Source organism: Ursus maritimus, unplaced genomic scaffold (assembly GCF_017311325.1).
Source record: "Ursus maritimus isolate PB19 unplaced genomic scaffold, ASM1731132v1 scaffold_17, whole genome shotgun sequence".
Classification (NCBI taxonomy): Eukaryota; Metazoa; Chordata; class Mammalia; order Carnivora; family Ursidae; genus Ursus; species Ursus maritimus.
In genome coordinates this window covers 29,616,634-29,639,005 of record NW_024424119.1, presented here as the reverse complement: position 1 = coordinate 29,639,005, position 22,372 = coordinate 29,616,634, and the positions used below count along the sequence as shown (strand labels likewise).

The window sequence follows — 22,372 nt, the reverse complement described above, 5'->3', positions numbered from 1 at the left end:
GTAGCAAGGTAGATAATTCAAACTAACCCTCCCACCAATGACTAATTAAAAAGCTGACAATAAAACAAATCTCAAAGAAACAAAATTCAAAGGAATCAAAAAGCAAACAAGATAGTAAGAAATTTGTAGGCCAAGAATTATACAAAGGTGAAAATCCAGAGAGGTGAGTCCTGAACTGAAGGCCACATCTGCTTGGAGGTCTTTGCTTACCAGAATGTTTGACAGCCTCATAAATTTCTAGGTAAAATACTCAATGCTGCGGCCTGCTATGTATAACCACTATAGTGCTTTGAGCTGGGATCTGAAAGAGCTATACCTTGAGAGCCCAGGTGATCCTAAAATAAATCAGCCCTCACATGAACCACAGTTTGGCTTCCAGTGTTTTGGGTAGTGCATAAAAACTTTAATCCCTGAAACTATATAAAGATCATTGTGGAAAATTGGCACCCCAGGGGCTTAGTGGGAGTAAATGAAATCCTCTCTAGAGGAAGATAACATTATCTCTATCCTCAAATTAATTTCTATAAGTTTTCAAATATAATGCCCACCAGAGATAATCAAGCAGAGAGCATACAGAAGATGAAGAACAGCGGAAACAACAGACAACAGAAACATCCAAAGGGACATTTGATATGCACAATAGCTAATGTACTCTAAAAAACTATGGTTATTTTGTCCAAAGATATAAAAACCAAGCTTGGAAATTCAGCAAACACTAGAAACTATAAAAAGCAAAATACAGGTTTTTAAAAAGAATGAATATTCTATCATTTAAAAATAGAGCATACAGGGGGCACCTGGGTGGCTCAGTCAGGTAAGTGTCTGACTCTTGGTTTCGGCTCAGGTCATGATCTTATGGGTTGACTGAGCCTTGTGCTGGACTCCACGCTCAGTGGGGAGTCGGCTTGAAGATTCTCTCCCTCTGCCCCTCCCCCACTCATGTTCTTTCTCTCTCTTTCTAAGATAAATAAATCTCAAAAAAAATAAAAATAAAGTATACAAAAGAAAAAATTTAATTAGAGTTTAGCTGTGGGGCACCTGTGTGGCTCAATCTGTTAAGCATCTGCTTTTAGCTCAGGTCATTATACCAGGGTCCTGGGATCAACCCCACATTGGGCTCTCTGCTCAGTGGGGAGCCTGCTTTTCCTTCTCCCTGCTGCTCCCCCTGCTGTGCATAAGCACACGCTCTCCCTGTGTCAAATAAATATTTAGCTGCATATTAGACCAACTCAAGACTTAGTAAACTGAAAACTAGATATGAAGAAACTACGTAAAAAGGAAACAGTTAAAAAATATAAGAGAGGTAAAAGACACAGGATATAATTAGAAAAGAATATAATATACATATATGTAGAATCCTAGAAGAAAAGGACATAAAATAAATTTAAATAGATAATGACTGAGGAAAGACAACAATCCAGATTCAAGAAGGTTGACAACTCTCAAGAAGAGTAAATAAAAAGAAAAACATACAGCCAAAAAGGGAAAAAAGAAAAGAGAGATGGCAGGACCTCCCAGAAGGAGCTCAAAAGGAGCTAGAGGCAATACAATTTCTTGCAAAATAGTCCTACCACCTCAGAGGCACTCCTGCCAATGTTGCACATGCCACACAGTTACCCTTCAAACCAGATGTGTGTTTACTCTGTGTTATGTAACTTCTGGTTCCTTCATCCAACATGCCTAGTCCAACTTTTTTCTCCAATAAATCACATTCTGGGATCCAACATATAAGTCCTACAATACATGTACTATAATTGTTCTAAAGGATCTTATTTTGTGTACTATATGTATCAGAATAACAAACACTGCCATATAATGTAAAAAGAAAAATTCATATGTAAACAGTGCAAACAACTATAAAAAGTGCATACCAACAAAAACACCAACAAACCTTGAACAATGACCAAAAAAAGCAGGGCCACACCCAGAAGACCATAATAAAGACCAGAAAAAGAAACAGTAAGACTATAATAAGACTTCTCAAAGTGACAATAAAAGCTAGAAGAGAGCAAAATGACACATTCAAAGTACAGAGAAAAAAATTGCTGTCATCCTAAATTTTTATACCCAGCAAAAATATCTTTCAGTAGGTAAAATGAAGATAAACAAAAACTGAGGGAATTTGTCTCCAGCAAATACACAGTAAATATGAAAGTGTCCTTCAGAAAGAATAATTAATTCCAGATATAAAGCTGGAGATGCAGAAAGAGATGAAGAACATTAATAAAACAATTAAAAAAAAAGGAGAGAGAGAGAGAGAGTAAAAGTATGGATAAATCTACATGACCAGTAACTATACTAAAACAATAATAGTAATATCTTTTAAATATATGTGTAAGATTAAAATATATAAAAATGGCATTAAAAATAACATTTAATTTGGGGACACATTTACGAGTAAAATATTCCAAGGGTCCTGTATAATCTATATTGTTTATGGATGTGTTTTGTAATTTCTTAAAGAGTGTATAATTCCAAAACTGAGAACAGTTGGATCAATTAAAAAAAAAAGCAACAAGGAAGTGAAAACGGATACGATAAAGAATAAAGAATATGTGGAAGAAGTAGAAAGCATGTAACACAGTGTAATATCTAAACCTAAATATATCGACAATTACATTACACATAAATGAAATAAATATTCCAGTTAAAAGGTAAACATTTTTAGACTGCAAAAAATATGAAATGCAAGAAATACACCTAAAACATAAAGACAGTTCAAAGTAAAAGGATAAAATAATAAGCCATGTACAGTTGACCCTTGAACAACATGGTTTTGAATCTATAGATTCAATAAATTAGAATAAATTTGAAAAAAGTTCTTTGGTGGAACTTGACAAGCTGATTCTAAAACATATATGGAACTGCATATATAGGGCTGTTACTAGCATTGAAGAAGATTAATAAAACTTCCTCTATTAGATATTGACTGATTATAAAGCTACAGTAATTAAGACAGTGTGGTATTAGTGCAAAAATAGACACACCAATGAGACAGACAGCCAAGAAACAATCCAAACATATATGCAATGAATTTACAACAACGGTGGCACTGCAGGGAAGCATGATCCTTCCAAAACACAGTGCTTGGTCATTTGGGTAACCACATGAGAAAAAAAATAAAACTGGACACACCACTTCACACCATACACAATAATCAACCAGATGGATTATATACCTAAATGTGAAAGGCAAAACAAGAGAATATCTTTATGACATTAGGGGAGGAAATATCTCTTAAATGTAGCACAAAAAGCGCCAAGAAAAAACGGATAATCTTGAGTATATTAAATTAAATGAACTTCTCGTCATCAAGGGATACAACAAAGACAGTGAAAAGGTTAACCACTGAGTGGAAGAAGATAACTGTAACACACACACTGATAAAGGGGTCACAGACAATAAGAACTCTTAGAGATAAGAAAAAGACAAAAATCTGTAGGAATGTGAGCAAAAACCCTAAATGGGCACTTCTCATAGTTACTGGGGCGCCTGGGTGGCTCAGGCAGTTGAGTGTCTGACTCTTGATTTTGCCTCAGGTCATGATCTCAGGGTCATGAGTCCCTGCCAGTTCCCAATCAACAGGGAGTCTGTTTCTCTCTCTTTCTCTCCCCACCCCTTTCTCTGCCCCTCCCCCTGCTCGTACATATGCTCTCTCTCAAATAAATAAATAAATCTTAAAAAAAAAAAAAAGCCAAAAAGTTACTCAATCTCACTAACAGTCAGGTAAATGTAAATTAAACCATAATTAGCTACCCACCAGAACACCTAAAATTAAAGTTTGACTTGACTAAATATCGCTGAGGATATGGAGACCACAGGAACTCACATTCATTGCTGGAAGGAATGTAAAATTAGTACTATTTTGGAAAATAGTTTGTCATTATACTATAGTTGAAAATAAGGATGCCTAAAGAATCAGCAATTCCTGTCCTAGGAATACATTTAACAGAAATGTATGCACATGTATACCAGTAAAAATATATGAGAATGTTAATATCATCTGAAATAGAAACTGAAAACAAAACAAAAAGACTAAAAATAACCCAAATGACCATCAATACATCATAGTATATGTTTACCATACAGTATGGTAAACTCATACAATGAACTATATACAGTAATGAAAATGAATGAATGCTGCTATAGGCAACAACATAGATAAATCTCAAGCCAGACACAAAGGATATATTCTGTTTATTTCAATTTACATAATGTTCAAAAACAGATTAATCTATAGCTCAATGACACATTTTGGTGGTAAAACTATACAGAAATACTAAGAAGCAATTACCATATAATTCAAGATAGTATTTACTTTTGGTGGGAGAAAGGTGGTTGTTATAGGGAAGAGGCAATAAAGGGTTTCTAGGATGCTGGCAATTTTCTATTTCTTGATCTGAGTAGTAGTTACATGAGTGTTCCCAGTATAATAATTTGTTTGGGTGTATATTTATGTTGTATGCATTTATAGCACATATGTTACATTTCACAGTAAAAAGTTTTAATAACATTTTTAGAAAAGAATATTATATTAACCTGTATGGTCAATTAAGCTAAGGATAGAAACAAGTGTGAAAGCATTTGGGTAGGGGTAAAAAGGAGTATCAATCTCATTGTGGAAGTATATTACCTACCATCCTGTTGGATAAAAGATATTAATTCATTCGACTAAACTGTGAAGTTTGTAGGGACAGAGACTAAGCCTAATTTCTTTACCATTGTGTCCTCAAGGCTATATTTGATCCCTGATACATGATTTGATTCAATAAACATGATAAATGAATGACTGCTTTCTTAATATTTTTCACAAAGTGGCAAAACAGTAGTCCAACAACAACAGAGATCTCCAACTCTCAAGAATGCAACCCAATTTGTTCCCTAGGAATGCATAAGTCACTAAGCATATGAAACATTTCATCTTTCATTAGCTGGAAGAAATAATGAAAGAAACCACCTTTTTTGGAATTCCGACATACAAGCATAAAATAGTGAAGTGGAAATGAAACTCATGAGAAAAAGCAGCCATGCGATCTTGGAGTTCTTAATAGTTAAAAAAGGAATAATGGAAACACTAATACTTTAGGGAAGTGAATCAAATTTTTCTGGAGAAAATAGCTGTGTGATGCCACAGAAATTATGTGACAGGAAGATCTTTTTTGAAAAAGATAGGTTCTAAGAGGTGAAATTCTTATTCTATAAACAAAAAAATTAACCTGATAAGAAAAGAAAGTGGCATCTGAAGAATCCAATATGGTTGTATATGGTGTGCTATAAATTCAGAATTTTAAGAGATTTGTTAAAAAAAAAAAAAAACAAAGCAAAGAAAAGAAAGGCATGTGAACAAGGACGAATACAAAAGAGTGGTGTGAAACAAGGAGACCCATGTAAGCAAAGTAGGAGCCCAGAATGAGCGGAGGCTGAAGAAAATGTTAAGAACAATAAAAAGGATTTAAAAAATACATGTAGAGCAAGAACAAGAAAGGAGGATTAGGTCTACTGCTTGGGGCAGATGGTATAATGTTAACAGATGATGCAGAGAAAGAACTACCAAACTCCTATATTGCTCTTAATTCTCTATTAAAGGAGAAATATTCAAAATTCAAAGGATTCAAAGGGGCATAAGAAACATGCTCAAAGGAAACTTGAAATATCTTACTACAATAATCTAGACAGGCTTCATGAAGGAAGTGGATTTGAGCCGTCCCTAAAGAATATTAGCAAAACAGAAGAAATAAGCCAAATTGGGGAAAGACAGAGGTGGAGTATAAGGGTAGAAGTTTTCTAAATAATATATTTTATCAATTTTAGGACACAATATCTTTCCCACATTCTAACATCTTTGAAATTGGAATGTATCTTAAAATAGAACTCAAAAAAAAAAAAAAAAAAAAGCAACGGGCCAATCTTAACTGGCAGCACTTTTCTTCTTTAGAGGTACACAAAACAATGGTGTGTCCACCTTAGATTTAATTTCCTCCCTGAGGTTCTATAGTACCTATGCCAATCAGAGTAGAGGTCAGAAACACTAAATCCTGATTAATCAGCTCATAAATATGTTGAGGCAAAATTTAAATTCAACTGAAGCTCAGAATAATCTAAAATAATTCATCTTCTAATAGCATTCATTTTTGGAATCTATTCTATCTTCTCTTCCATTCCTTACCTGGCCTTGACTCTCTCTAATCTTTTCTTCTGTTCTCCTAACTTCTGTTTACTATCCTCACATCTCCCTTTTCTCTCCTCATCCCCTCTCTTTTCTACTGTTTCTCCTTTTAAATTCTCCTAAAAAATTAAAAATTAAAAAAATTAAAAATACATAGCTCAACTGTTCTACATTTCTTGTGGTAAAATTATGAAAGTCATGTTTTACTCCTACAAGTTCCAAGGCTAATTTTTTAATTTTCACTGCCTATAGAACTGGGATAGACTCTGTAGAGTGGTATTTTTTTTTAAAGATTTTATTTATTTGAGAGAGAGAGTGCATGTGTGGATGAGTGCACAGAGGGGCAGAGGAAGAATCCAAAAAATTTAAAAGTGCATCAGTGAGTTGTAAGATAACTTGAGAGAATCTCAAGCAGACTGCACTGAGCACTGATCACAGGCCCAACTCCAGGCTGGATCTCACGATCCTGAGATCATGACCTGAGTCAAAATCAAGAGTTCAGACGGTTAACTGAGCCACCCAGGCGCCCCAGGAGCAGAATCTTTCTAAATGTCTGAAATCTACTATCACAGAATCTTTAAGGTGAGTCCCAGAAATCTGTGTTCTCAACAAATTCTGTATCACCACTGTTACGGAGACTAGGCTGATCAAGTTTCTTCTATAAAAACTAAGTTAATATTCTTCAGTAAATTATTACAGTAGTAACAATTTCCAACTTTTCCACTTACTTTCAAAATCTGATCACCAAATCTATCTTAATGCTAACGTTTTCTTATCCCAGAGATGAAAACTGTTAAACTTATTCCACTTGCAGTTTCAAAACATAATAATAGATAGACTTCTGCTTCTGCAGAGTTTACAGAACAGAGTACTGAAGTACTGGAGAGGAGAGAGCTGCACAGAAAGAGAACCCTTCAGATATGCAGAGGGACAGCCTGCAAGTATTTAGCAGAGAACTGACCAAAACATGCATGTGAGAAAACTACCTGAGGCTGGAAGAAAAAAAATCATCCCCAAAGCTTAGAGGGAACAATGCTTAGTACTCACTCAAATCTTTAAGCAGTGTCTGTTCCCACCAGCTAAAAACTTAATTCCCAGGGCACTAGCTAGAGCACTCAGAAAGATTGTACTGCAATACTGGGGATTGCTCCAATCAAGCCTAATAAATCATAAAAGTAAGACCCGAAAGAATCAAACTGTTTCCAAGTATCTTAACTATATTCCTGAATGAAGCTCAAGAAGATTTACAGGAACATGAAAATAACTAGCACTCCATACCTACCTGCCTACCTACCTACCTACCTACATACATAATCTAGCACCCAGCCAGGCAAAGGTCTCCCAATAAAAGATCACCAGACATACAAAGGAATAGCAAACTATGAAGAATAATCACTTGATTGAAACTAACCCAGAATTGACATACATATGTTTAAAAAGTTAAGTAGAGACATGGAAGATATAAAGAGACCCAAATCAGGGTACCTGGCTGGCTCAGTTGGTAGAGCATGCAACTCTTGCTCTCAGGGTCCTGAGTTCAAGCCCCGTGTTCAGTGTAAAGTCTATTAATAAAAAGACAGAGTAAGGCGCCTGAATCAAAGTTCTAGAATTGAAAACTACCATGTGTGAGATGAAAAATGCTTTGAATATATTAACAGCAGATTGGATGCTGCTGCTGCTAAGACTAGTAAATATGAAGGCTTAGAAATAAAACTATCCAAAATTAAACACAAAGAGAAGGAAGACTCCAAAAAAATTAAAAGTGCATCAGTGAGTTGTAAGATAACTTCAAGCAGTCCAACATATGTGTAATTGGAGTCTCTGAAGACGAGGAGAGATGGGAAGGGACAGAAAAATATTCAAAGAAATAATGGCCAAAATTTTTCAAATGTGATGCAAACTATAAACCTAGAGATCTGAAATGTTCTCCAAATTGAAAGCACAAGAAATGTGGGAAAAAATGCCACCAAGGTTCATCATAATCAAAGAACTCAAAGCCAGTGCAACAGGGAAAATTGTAAAAGCAGCCAGAGAATAAAGACATATTACACACTGAGAGTAGAGATAAGAATGAAACAGATTTCTCATTGGAAAAAAATGCAAGTGGAAAAAAGTTGAAAACATCTATACAGTACTGGAAGAAAAAAGTCAATGTAGAATTCTATATATAGCAAAATTCCTTTTAAAAACAAAGGCCAAATAAAGGCTTTTCAGATACACAAAAGATGAAAGAATTCATCACCAGCATAACTGTGCTCCAAAAAATGTTAAAAGAAATCTTTCAGTCAAAAGGAAAATTATACCAGATGGAATATGGGTCTACACAAAGGCATTAAGCACACCAGAAATGAAAATGACACAATATGTAAGATTTTTCCCCTTAATATCTATATCACTTGAAAAAGATAACTGAGAGTTTAAACATTATGAAGTATATAACATATGTATAAGTAAAACATACAACAACAGTAGCATGAAGACTGAGAGGGGAGAAACAGAAGTATATTTTCTTAAACATATGTGAAACAGTGTATAACTTAAAGATAAACTGTAGTAAGATGTGTACTATAAACCCTAAAGTGTCCACTAAAATAACAAAACAAAAAGTTACAGCTAGCAAGACAAGGAGATACAATAGAATAAAAAATAATTCAAAATAAAAGAAGCATCATTAATCAAAATTAAAATCACAATGAGATACCACTACAGACCTACAGAATGGGTAAAATTAATAAGACTAACCACCTCGGGGCACCTGGGTGGCTCAGTTGGTTAGGCATCTGCCTTTGGCTCAGGTCATGATCTCAGGGTCCTGGCATTGAGCCCTGAGTTGGGCTCCTCACAAAGCGTGAAGTCTGTTTCTCCCTCTGCATCTCCCCACCATTTGTGCTCTCTCACTCACTCTCTTTCAAATAAATAAATAAAATCTTAAAAAAAAAAAAAAAAAGACTATCCATATCAAGTGTTAACAAGGATATGAATAACTGGTGGGAATATAAAATGATACAACCATTTCAGAAAATAGCTTGGCAGTTTTTAAAATAATTAAGAAATAACAAGTATATGATCCTGCCATTCCATTCATAAGTATTTACCCAAGAGAAATGAAATCCTTTGTCCATACAACGTCCTTTACTCAAATGTTCACAGCAGCTTTATTTTTAATAACCCCAAGCTGGAAACAACCCATATGTCCATCACAGATGAATAGATGAACAAGCTGTGGTATATTAATACAATAGAATACCTACTCAGCAATGAAAAGGAATGAAATACTGATACACATTGTAACATGGATGAACCCCAAAATATTTATGCAGAGTGGAAGAAGCCAGACAAAAGAAGTGTTTATTTCATGATTCTATTTATATAGAATTCTAGGAAATCCAAACTACTGTACAGTGGTTGCTTGGGCACTCAGTATGTTTGTGTATATGTGTGTGCGCATGCGTACATGGAGAGTAGAGAGTGGGAAGAGGTGCATAGGTATGTGGGCGGGAGAAGCCAGAAGAGAGTTACAATGGGGTATGAAGGAACTTTTTGGGGTGAAGGATATATAATTATCTTGACTGTAGTGATGGTCTCATGGTATACACTTGTCAAAAGTTATCAAATTGTGTACTTTATTGTATGTCAATTACACCTCAAGAAAGTTGTTTGGAAAAAAAAGCAGAAAGAAAAATGCAAAACAGTATCATTTATTATTTGTAAATAGTTAAATGCACAGAAATGATAAATACTTAGTGCCTGACTGGCTCAGTCAGTAGAGTGTGTAACTCTTGATCCCAGGGTTGTGAGTTCAGGCCCCACCTTGGGAACAGAGTTTACTTAAAAAACAACAACAATAATAAAAAAATTTTTTTTAAGAAATGATAAATACTTAAATCAGGAGAAAGGATTTTCTTCAGATGAAGACAGGAACAAGGTAAATGGAATCAAGAAAAGGTACACAGGGAGTTCAGTGGTATCTGTAAAGTTTTCTTAAAAAAAAAGGGAAGGAATGCCTGGGTGGCTCAGTCAGTTAAGCATCAGACTCTTGATTTCAGGTCAGGTTGTGATCTCAGGGTTGTGAGACAGAGCCCCACATCAGGCTCCATGCAGAGCACAGAGTCTGCTTAAGACTCTCTCCCTCTCCCTCTCCCTCTGCCCCTCCCTCCTCTAAAAAAATAATTATTATAATAAAATTTTTTTAAAAAGGAATAAATTGTGACAAAATGTCAATATTTAACAAAGCTGGGTAATGAGAACGTAAGTATTACATTATTTTTACTATTTTCTGTATTTTGTATGTTTGAAGTGTGTGTAATTTGTCAAAAAGTTACTTCATCAGTTAGGCTGATGGTGGCTTAACGACTGAGCCACCCAGGCGCCCCTGTTTCTGCTCTTTTAATAATCAGGTCAGAAAGGCTGATATGCCAAGTTTTGAAAACTTAATAGCAATATCCACAAGTTAGATAAATGGGTCTACAGTCAATGAAGTAAGTTTAAAAACAAGAAAGTATACAAACTCAGTAATTAGCAAGCTTGTAGTATGCAAGTAGTAAACTGTGAACTATGGCCAAACTTTCAGTAAAATGAAGGTGACATATTTCTCTCTTTAGTTCTATAACTAAATTTAATAACTAGGTCTGGCTTTTCCCCCTTCTTTCAGGAATATCCTGAAGTTTCTGTCTAAAGATTAAAAGATATGTTTAAACATATACTTATCTGTACTGATAATTGTAGAAAGTAATTATTCTGAGTTAATTGAAATTCTGAAAAATGGCTAATTATGTATTTAATGATTAAAAGAGTGGCTATGCATATATTTGCCTTCGTTAAATATTGATTTAAGGATTCCTAATGTGTTTTTACAACATGTAATTTTGTGAGCAAATTGTGTACAGCTAAAAACATTTGGTATCATAATAACCTGATTTCCTTACAAACACAGAGCACAAGTCCACTGGTAAACATTTAAACAACTTAGAGTAAACACATTCTAGACATATCATTTATTATTAAAGGCTCCAGAGTCATAACTGCTTAATTACAATAAATCTGGACTATTCTTGCATTACCTAACTACACTAAGGTATTGACAGTAGTATAACAACTTTACACTTATTTCAACATCAAAAGGCACCAAAAAGAACATATATAGAGAGTTTTAAAAATATTAATTGAACTACCAAAAGCAGTAAAACTCAAAGGAGAAACAAGTCTCCATTCATTTACTCAACATGTATCTAATGAGGATCTAATAGATAGGTATTAAGTGCAGTACTCCCTTTCTATACACCTAAGTTAATATTAATTCCAGATTAAATTCCTGCACTGCCACTTATTGAGGCCTTGTGCAGTTAGTACACTAAGTTTCTCTGTTCTCCAAGAGCCTTCTTTTATCTAAAAAATGAGGATAACACTTCCTTTATCCAGCATCTAGCCAGCTAGCACTATATCACTTATTGGTCTCTATAATATATATGACAATCCTATATTGACTTACTTCGTTTACTAAAGCCTTAAACTATTTAAATATTTTACTTAACTTTTTATGAATTCCCATTTAGGTAAGTTTCTTCAAAGCAAAAATTGTGATATATTTTGCAGAATCCTCTATTACCAGCTAGTATATTATATGTTAAGTACTTGGGAAGGGGGACAGGAAAAACTAAGCTTTATCATAATATACATTTTGTACTTTTATATGACAAGCCACAAAAAATGGGAAAAAGTGATGCAATTACAATGTTTTAAGTTAAACTAACAAAAACCCAACACTTTCGCTTAGCTTGAGCTGGCAATTAAAAGTGAAAGTATCAAATCAAGTTTATTCCAATTCCTCTTATGTACTGAATACCTACTGTATGACAAAGGCTATGTAAGCACTTTGCACACATGATTAACAATCCTTAAAATCATCCTGGAATACAGTAGAATAAGATTTTACTTTCAGAGAAAGCATTATGTATAAATAAAGAATTCTTTTGCAGAGGGAGCTGTTGTCATTTATAAGTTTTTTTTTTAAGATATCTATTTATTTCTTTGACACAGAGAGAGAGCAGAGTGAGCAAGCAAGAAAATGGGCAAAGACGCAGAGGGGGAGCAGGGAGCCAGATGCAGGGCCTGATCCCAGGACCTGAGATTACGACCTGACCGGAAGGCAGGCACTTAACCAACTGAGCCACCCAGATGCCCCTAAGATCTTTTTTTAAAAGATAAATTTGAACAATGGGGCACCTGGGTAGCTCAGCTGGTTAAGCATTCCACTCTTGATTTCGGCTCAGGTCAGGATCTCAGGGTCCTGGGTTAAGTCCCGCCTCGGGCTCTGCACTCAGCAGGGTGTCTGCTTGAGAATTCTCTCCACCCCTCTCCTTCTGTCCATCCCCCCATTACAAACACACACTCTCTTTCTAAAAAAAATAAATCTTTAAAAAAAGATACATTTGAATAAGCTTGTTTATAACCAATTGTTTCTTCCAATAACTAGAAAGCCAGCTTGGAAAAAAAACACACACGCACACACACAAGAAATCAAAACTAGAAAGAAATCAGGAAAAATGGGTGATGTTACAAGAGAAGAAAAACATTATTAAAAAAAAAAATATATATATATATGTGTGTATATATAAAGTCCAAAGGGACTTAGACCAATTATTCAAAATAATGAGAATTTAAATGTAATCAGCCATAGATCTATATATGAAAATTGTATTTCTATATACACCATCAAGTTAGAAAGCATAATTTAAAAGAAAGACATTTAACACCTCCCCCAAACACAGACACTCTGTAAAACTGTAAAGTACTTACACCAGATAAATGAAATAGATGCATAAAATAACTGTATTGCCTGTATTGCAGTCATTTGTTGCTGCATAACAAATTCCTCCACAACTTAAGGGCCTAAAACCACCATTTGATTTTGCTAGTGATTTTGTAGTCCATAAAGTTAGGACATCTTCAGTTGGGCAGTTCTCATTTGGGGTCTTCCATGTGGCTAAGTCAGGCACCCATTGAGGCTACAGTCATCTGAAAGCTCAACTGCACTAGATGTCTGCGATAACTCACTCACGTGGCTGGCACCTAAGGCTCTAAGTTCCAGAGCGCTCAGCTGTTGCTGTAGCTATCTCCTACAAAGGGGTCTCAGGATAGTTGGACATTTCACATGATGGCAAAGTCCCCCCAGAGCAGGCACCCTCAGAGAACCAGTGGAACCTATCTGACCTTTCTGACTTGGCCTCAGAAATCAGACACCATTACTTTTGCCTCAGCCCAGATTCAACAGGAAGGGAATCATACTCTATGGTCATAATGTAGAATACCAACTAGGATGGAAATATTTGCAGGTATCTTTAAAAATCTACCATAATCAGTATGCAGAATATTTAAAAAGACATTAAAAAGTGCAAGAATACCCCATATTCATAGGTAGGGAAACCAGAGATTATAAACATGTCAGTTTTCTCTAAATACATGGATAAATCCAATGCAATTCCCAAATTCCCAACAAGATTGTGTATGGACTTTGACAAGCAGGTCCAAATTTCATATGGAAGACTAAAGCCAAGTATAAACAAAACACTCCTGAAAAGCAAAAGTAAGATGGAAGCACTGTCCTACCAGATATCAAGCCTTATACAAGGCTACCTTAATTAAGAGAGTATAAACTTGATGGAGAAACAGACAAACTGACCAGTGGAATAGAAAGACCAGAGACAGACACATACATATATGAACTTGTAATATGTAAATAGCACTGCAGAAATCAGTTAACAGTGAGAGACAACTGGTTTTCCAAATGGAATAAAGGAAATTTTATTTGTATCTACTTCATATCACCAATTTCAGATGGATTAAAGACTTAAATTTTAAAAGCAAAACATTTAAAGCATTCATTAGAAAATATAGGAAAATATCTTCTTGAACATAGGAGAGGATTCCTTGAATAAGACACCCAAAGTATGACCATAAAACAAAAGACTGACAAATTAGACTATGTTTAAATTAAGAACTCTTTTTCAATAAAGATGCTATAATGAAAGTGAAAAGACAGTTCTCATTATATATATCTAATAATGAGAAATCTAGAAAATCTATTATAACTGTTCATGAAACTGTACAAAAATAAGTTTTACACAAATTAGCAAAGAACTAGCCTATACACAAAATTCAGAGCATATATGAATAAAACTAAGCAAATACCTACATCTAAAAACAGTTTCAATCTCACTTTTTTAATGGCACACATAAATCTTTTCTGCCAGATGGAGATCAATAATGTAAATATATATATATTCTTTTATCAGTAAACAAACACTTTGACTATAACCATTGTCTCAAGAAAATAAGTGATTTTTACTGACCTATTGAACAGTGAAGATGGTAAGAAATCCTAGTCATAATAATCTCATTGACATTTACATGCTTAATACCATTCAATAAACACTGAACCTAGCTGAACACCAGATACTGTGGGATACACAAATAGCAGAGGCACAATCGCTGATCTCTTCATCTATAATCTAGTTAGCAAGCAGTAAAATACATATATAAAGAGGTAAGTCAAATTTCCACTAGACTTCAAGTCCATCTGTTTTTTTCCTTCTCCACTATCTCTGTAATCTCTCCTAAAGGATCTCTTGCATTCATTTCACTCTATCCCATTACAATCACTCACTGCAGCTATAGAAACCTTTTTGAAATGCAAGAAGACCAGAGATGCACTCTTTGTAGAAACAAACCACCACAGAGATTCAGACACACCGGGCACAGGGCTAAAAGAGATTTATGTGAAAGCCTGTACTGATCAATGAAAGCCTAGCAGCCTCCACTTAGTCTGCTTCTGTACTGAAAAGTAAGTGTCCACTTGGCTTAGGAGAATGAGGATTCTTCTTTAGAAAACTAAACTAGAACAAACCTCCAGCTACTGATATTTGGAGGTTCCTCCAAGGAAAATGCCATCATTTGCTGACTCTTGCAATTAAAGATATATATATATATAAATAAATAAAAACAAAGAGCAGAGGAATAAATTATCAAATAATTTAAATTTCCCACCGGGTGGCTCAGTTGGTTAAACATCTGACCCTTGGTTTACTCTCAGGTCATGATCTCAACGTCCTGGGATCAATGTGGGCTCCATACTCAGTGGGGGTCTGCATTCTCTCTTCCTCCCTCTGCCCCTCACCCCGCTAGTGCATGCTCTCTCTCTAAAATAAATAAGTCTTTAAAAAATAAATAAATTTCCCAGAACTAATAAAGAACATAAGTTTTCAGATTGAAAGAGTCTAACACAAAGCATATCATGATCAAATTTGAGAATTCCAGGGATTAAACAGATTACAAAAGCTCCCAAAGAGGGAGGGGGGAACAAAAGGATCTCATACAAAAATTGGGAAATCAGATATCAGCTTTATTAAGAGCAACACTAAACTAGAGAACCTTCAAATTTGAAAGAATTCCAACTAGAATGCTATACCTACTGAAATTAGCAATCACATGTGAGGGGAGAAAAAAGGTATTTTTCAGACTCATGATAACATAAAAATTTACCTCCAAGGTACCCTTATTTAGAGAGCTACTAAAAGATGTACTCCAACAAAACAATGGAGTAAACCAAAAATGAGTTAAGACAGGATATCTAGGAAAACAGGGACCCAACACAGAAGAGCAGCTGAAGGAAGTCCCAGAACAGCAGCTGTGCAACAAACCTAGACAGTAAGTCCAGACTGGGACTGGGAACAGGGCTACAGGAAGGAGTCTTCAGGATAAAGAATGGAATGTAGTATATTTGAGCATATGAAAATTAGTATTGACAGCTGGTAGCAGAGATGTGGAGCATTTAGAAAAAAATTAACTACAAATACACAGAAAGCCAGGAAATAAAAAAAAGAGAGAGAGAGAGAGACAACTATTAACTTCATAAAAAGCAAAGACTATACTATTTCACTATTTGGTTTAAAAGGAAACAATATCTTTATAATCAAAATGACAAAATACTGATTTATAATTTAACCAAAAATTATAATATATGTAATCGTAAAAGGGGAAGGGAAGTACAAAAGCAGAGTAAAAAGCTAGATTTCTACCTATCATGGCAAAAAGAGATAATGTCTGAACCTGATTAATTGAGAAATACCAGTCTACACATGATATTAAGGAATAAAGAGCTAAATACCAGGGAAAATGGCCAAAATGATTAAAAGGGGTTTCTTCCAAGTAGGACTTGGAGATGGAGAAGGGTAAGATAAAGTCTTTTAATTTTATCTGGCTTTTAACAATATAAATACATTTTTTAAAAAACTAATTTAAAATAATTAACATTTGTTTATTAAAAAGCCAATAACTGCAAAAAATATTTGCAACACTATGCTGCTATAACAGTATTATACACAGAAGAACAGTATCGTAAAATTATTAAAAACTCTTGCAAAAGACAAAAACATAATATATGCAGGGGACATGAACAGGAAATTTACAAAAGAAATATTATTATCCAAGGCACATATGAAAAAAACTTTCACCATTCAAAGCAATAAAAGGAAAAACCCCAGATTAAAACAACAAAGCAACATTATTTTAACCTATTAATCAGCAAAATTTTAAGAAATGGGTAATACTAATGGTGGTAAGGTTTTTGGAAAATGCGTTGATTTTGAATGTAAGTTGATAACATTGGAAGGAAATTTTGGTAATATGAATCAAAATCTTAAAAATATGTATAACATTTGATTCAGTAAATCCTGCTAAAAATGCATCGTTTAAAGAAATAGCTACAAATACGCATAAAAGGATCCAACCACAGGGTATTTATTTTAGCAAAATTTTCTTAAGACAGTCTTTTCCATATTGATTTATTAGAAGCAATGTAATAATAGCCTTACCTGAACTGTACGTCCTGCATTGATATGCTCTTCATGCAACTTATCCCAGATTCTGCACCTCTGATACTATACAAAAGAGAGAAAAGGTACAGTTTTTTTTTTTTACTTCCTAAACTTATTACTTCCAGTTATCACAAAAATCTCCACTCACCTGACCAAACTTAAACATACCAGCTAAAAGTTACTGACTTAATAGTGGCAGTTAACTGTCCAATGACAATACAAGTAGGAAATTTTCAAAAACATTACATACAAAATTCTGGCAAATGGTAAAGCAAATAAAAATCACTAGATACAAATTATTTTACTGAAAAAAGATGGTGTACTTTGTCTTGCAAATTCTTTGGAGATGAAAAAATGAGAATGTAAAAGAATGAAAAAATAAAAAGATTAAGAGCGTTCATGAGATATTCTTACAATGTATGAAGAATTTTAAAAGTTTGTTAATGATAGTGTCAAGTATTAAAAACTAAAATCTGACTTTGAGAAAAAGTAACACTGATACTGCAGACTTTAGAAAATACACAAAAATGAGAATGAACATTTAATATACGTGCTTCAGTTTTTACCAAGGCAATGTGTAGCTTTCAGAGTTTCAACCAAGAAACTTTATGAGCATGATAATGGAAAATTCTTCATTTGACAGGAACCATAGCAAAATGTAGTAACATTATGGCACAATACTTTCATAGAATATAAACATCAACACCAAACATCACATACTACTTTTGGATGAAATAAAAAATCCAAATAATTAATATGTTAGCAGGTGTTAAGCATATTACTGGTATACTACACACCAAAAGAAAAAAATCAATAAACCTAGAAATACTGTGAAAGGGCAGAATCATGAAAATGTCCCATATAGGGGCGCCTGGGTGGCTTAGTCAGTTAAGCATCCAACCCTTGATTTCAGCTCAGGTCATCATCTCAGGTCATGGGCTCCATGTGGAGTGTGCTTGAGATTTTCTCTCTCTCTCCCTCACTCTCTCTAATAAATCTTAAAAAAAAAAAAAAAAAAAAAAAAAAAAAAAAAAAAGGAAGTCCTTCAGGCTGATGGAAAAATGATACAAGAGAAACCTGGCTCTACACAAAGGAATGAAGAGCACTGAAAATAGTAAATATAAAATGTTTTTTGGGGGGCGCCTGGGTGGCTAGGCATGGGGACTCTTGATTTCGGCTCAGGTCATGATCTCAGTGTCGTGGGATCAAGCCCCACATCAAGCTCCACGCTGAGTGCAGAGTCCGCTTAAGACTCTCTCCCTCTGCCCCTTACCCCTCTCTCTCTCTCAAATAAATAAAATCCTAAAAAAAAATTTTTTTTCTTATTTTTTTTTTAAAGATTTTATTTATTTATTTGACAGAGAGAGACAGCCAGCGAGAGGGGGGAACACAAGCAGGGGGAGTGGGAGAGGAAGAAGCAGTCTCCCAGCAGAAGAGCCTGATGTGGGGCTCGATCCCAGAACGCCGGGATCACGCCCTGAGCCGAAGGCAGATGCTTAATGACCGTGCCACCCAGGCGCCCCTTTTTTCTTATTTTTAAAATCTCTCTGAAAGAAAACTCTGTTTAAAGACAAATATAACAACAATGTATTGTTGGGTAACAACATACACAGAAGCAAATTATATGACATTAATACTATAAAGACCTTGAGAGAGGAATTGGAAGTATATTATTATTATAAGGTTCTTATACATGAAGTGATTTATACACACACACACAGATATAAAACAAATCAATTAGACTGATATATATATATATATATATATATATACACATATAAACAAATCAATGAGACTGATTAGGTTTGATTTTGTACCATATAGTTTGTGCTTCATACCTAACCTCTGAAGAGTCCATGCCACTCACTTTCGCACTTAATTATATGTCACTATTATTTTCTGACTATTTCCTTAACTGGACTGTATACTTCTTGAGGTTAGAAACCTAATTAAAAAAAAAAAAAAGAAAGAAACCTAATCTTTTATGAACTTTTCAGTGCTAACAATAAAAGAAACAGCAAACACCAACACTTAGGAAACGCTAACAGACATTTATTTCTTATAATTAATGACTCCCCTTCTCATTAAGCCTGGAAGATTGAACACAAGCATTTACCTCTGCTCTTTTCTAAAACCCAACTGAAATAGCAATAAAGAACTTTAAAAGGTATACATTCACGAGAGTCATGAAAATACAACAGAAGATAACAGTTGACAAGAAATTTTAATAAAATTTTAGAAGCTGGAAAGATTACAGACATGCTGCAACTGACTTAGAAGATCTGAGAAAGCTGCACCATGAGGCTGCAGAAGGAGTGAGTGGTGTGGGAGAGGCAGTGAGTGACAAGCCAACAGACACACCACCACCCCTGAAAGACTAGGTAACCAGGGCTACCAAGTAGTCAGGAGGATGTGTATGGTAGGGCAAAAGGATAGTTTGGAAGTTTATGTAAGGAAGAGGTAGTTTACCAAATTTTGCTCTCTCTGCAGGCCCAAGCAACTACACTGCCCCTATCACCACAGAAGACCACATTCCAGAAGAGTATCTGGTGGTTCCCCATTAAAATAGATCCTTCACCTGCTCACCCCTCCAGGTAGCAAGACCCCACCTACTTCCTGCTACCAACAAATACCTTCCAATTAGCACTCTTAAATAGCAACAGCTAGCCAAGGAATGCCCATAATACTGCAGGCTGACACAAAGAAGAAAGGAGGAAGGGAGGTGGGGGGAGAGAGAACAAAAAATAAATTTAAAGGGGAAGAAAGAATAAAGAAACTCAGGGAAAACAGACAAAGAAGCAGGTAAAAACTTAAAAAAAATAATAATAAAACCACCAGAGAGATGCTATGATACTGCATCCATGAAACAAGAACAGGAAGATTCTCTTTAAAAGAAAAAAAGAGAAGTGACAGGAAAAGGAACACAGCAAAAACATGATTCTCGTTATTTCATCTTAGCTGGAATGTGAATGTAATAGCTAGCTGAGGTTGGAGCTGCTATTTTACATGCAAGATAGAAACAAGTTAAGGATCAGAGAGCAAGATAAAAAGAGCCTGGGTCTTTAATGACTGCTGAGCTGCCACTGCAGCCCCGTAGTGCCTCTGTAACTATGAGCGGTTAAAAATAAAAGCAAAAACAAAAAAAGGTCTGATTTAAGACACTATTTTGGGGTTTTCTGCCCCTTGCACTTTAACCATATACTAACACGGTACATGCTACACAGTAAGCTTTCTCCTAACCCTACAATATGAAACAAAGAAAATTACGTTCCAAGCATATTATCTTGTTTCTATTAACTATGCTTAAGCCTATCGTATGTTAGCCAAGAAAGCTGAATGCTAACACTTCAAATTTCAGCACTGCATTCTAACCAAGTCTATCATGTGTAATAAAATGTAATGCTGAAGGACCTATGGAATACAGTCCCAGGTGTCCACAGCACACTACTCTCATTGTTTTCAGATGTTGCAGAATCCCTCCACCAAGGCTTACCTTCAATTTCCCTTCAGTGTGACTTTCTTCTTTTAAATTCATAGTGGATGACTGATGGCTAACATAATAAATATTTTATCTTTCTACACCCTTCCCCCAGGAAGAATATGCCTTTTTTAAAGTGAGGCACTGTCAAACACCTGGAGTCCAAACCTAGTTCTTAACTCTTTTGTCCACAGTGAACACGGCAGCTTTTAAATCTTTTTACATTGCCATAAACTATTAAAATATGATATTCAATCTTATATACATAAAAAAATCACTTTCATAATAAAACTAGAAATCCTACAGTATAATGATCAAGAATACGGAATAAAATACAGATCAGCATGAGTTTGCTTAGCTTCAGACATCACCTATATTGTAAATTAAAATTATTCTGACATTGTCTAAAAATTTCACATTAAGTAAAACTTTCACAAAATGCTAAAGGAAAAATATTATGGCACAGAAAGATCAATATAACTCTGGAATAATTTTCTTATGAAGTTTGGCACAACTAATCAAAACAATAATAAATTCTTTCCTATCCCTACCTTCCTTGTTCCCAGGGTTCTGGCTTTTCCATTGATGACTGAATGGGTGGTACATGTGGCTAGGATCTGAGGGTATGACTGCAGGCACTTTATACAGAATAAGTATAAGAAAAGGGAAATCTAAGACATGCCAAACCTCAAAGGTAATATAGGGCAATAAAGGAAAGAGATGATCTTAATAGACCATAGTCCACCTATGTCTCGCTTTCAGAATAATTCATCTGCCAAACTCTAGTCATTTTTGTAACTGAGCACTTTGATATGAGCTCAGGACTTTAAAACACACCTTATCAACCTGCCACCCAGATATGATCAACCAAAGTAAACAACTCGACTTCTATATTGTTATAGTGCTAAAAGAACGAGCCCTCCTCATTAGTCAAAGCATGGAGCTCTGTAATTTGTTTCTGTTCATGACAAGAATAACCAGTTTACTAGAAAACTCCTCCATCCTAAAAAGTCACAGTACTTATTATTTATGAATAAAGAAAAACTTAAGAGATGACAAAATAGCAATTTTGAATTCTAGATAGCTTCATATTTGCATTGAAATTTTCATCTTAATATTCCTGGTGCTTATTTTCTATACTTTTTGAAAAGACTTAAATACTAGGAAGACAGATGGTATTTACGGGGGCAAGAAAAGCTGACACTCTTTTTAGTTGCATAAGGTACTCAGGTGAGGGTGATAAATATTGTTTATACTGAATAAACATATACTAGCTTAATGACCACTTCCACCCCACCCCCCACCACAAAAAATTAATGGAGGACCACACAGCTTAAAATTTATCCCGGGGAGGTCTTTTTGAAGGAGTAAATCCCATTGACCTGTCCTACATAAATAAAACAACATAATCTGCCAAGTCAATGCTCAGTGCTCAGTAAACCTGATGTTCCCATGAATGCCACAACTATTCCACCAGACGCGGGCCAGTCCAGGCTCTATGCAACCTTCACCACGATCCACGGAGACTAGTTCTTCCCTCTACTTATTTCCTAAACTCACCTCTGGGTGGTATTTCTCAATTTGGGACTTTCCTCAAAGGGAAGAAGTCAATTTGGGAAATTCCGTCATATCACACAATGATGTACCTCTTTACTCTATGTGCACCTGAAGAAGATAGGAGTTACTGACAGACACCAAAGTTCAAAAAACTTGCCATGGGGTGAATGAAATTAAGGCAGGCCCATCAGCCAAAGTTCACTGCCTTCACATTATGCTGCACTATCAAACAATTTGTATTTTAATTATTACCTGCCTTATATGTCAGTATTGTACAACTTAAAAGGTATAGTTTCTATT

General features: G+C 35.0%; 1 protein-coding gene across 5 annotated transcripts in view; it reads right to left on the bottom strand.

Moving 5' to 3' along the window:
* STX17 (syntaxin 17) overlaps window positions 1-22,372 on the bottom strand; it is a 62,450-nt gene that overhangs the window by 32,803 nt on the left and 7,275 nt on the right. For all 5 annotated transcript variants that reach the window (XR_005835220.1, XR_005835219.1, XR_005835218.1 and 2 more), the window contains exon 3: window positions 17,035-17,100. Coding sequence is in view for 1 of the 5 variants with exons in the window: in XM_040631664.1 (XP_040487598.1) it covers window positions 17,035-17,100 (66 nt within the window). In the remaining 4 variants the exon portion in view is untranslated. The remainder of the gene's footprint in view (window positions 1-17,034; window positions 17,101-22,372) is intronic.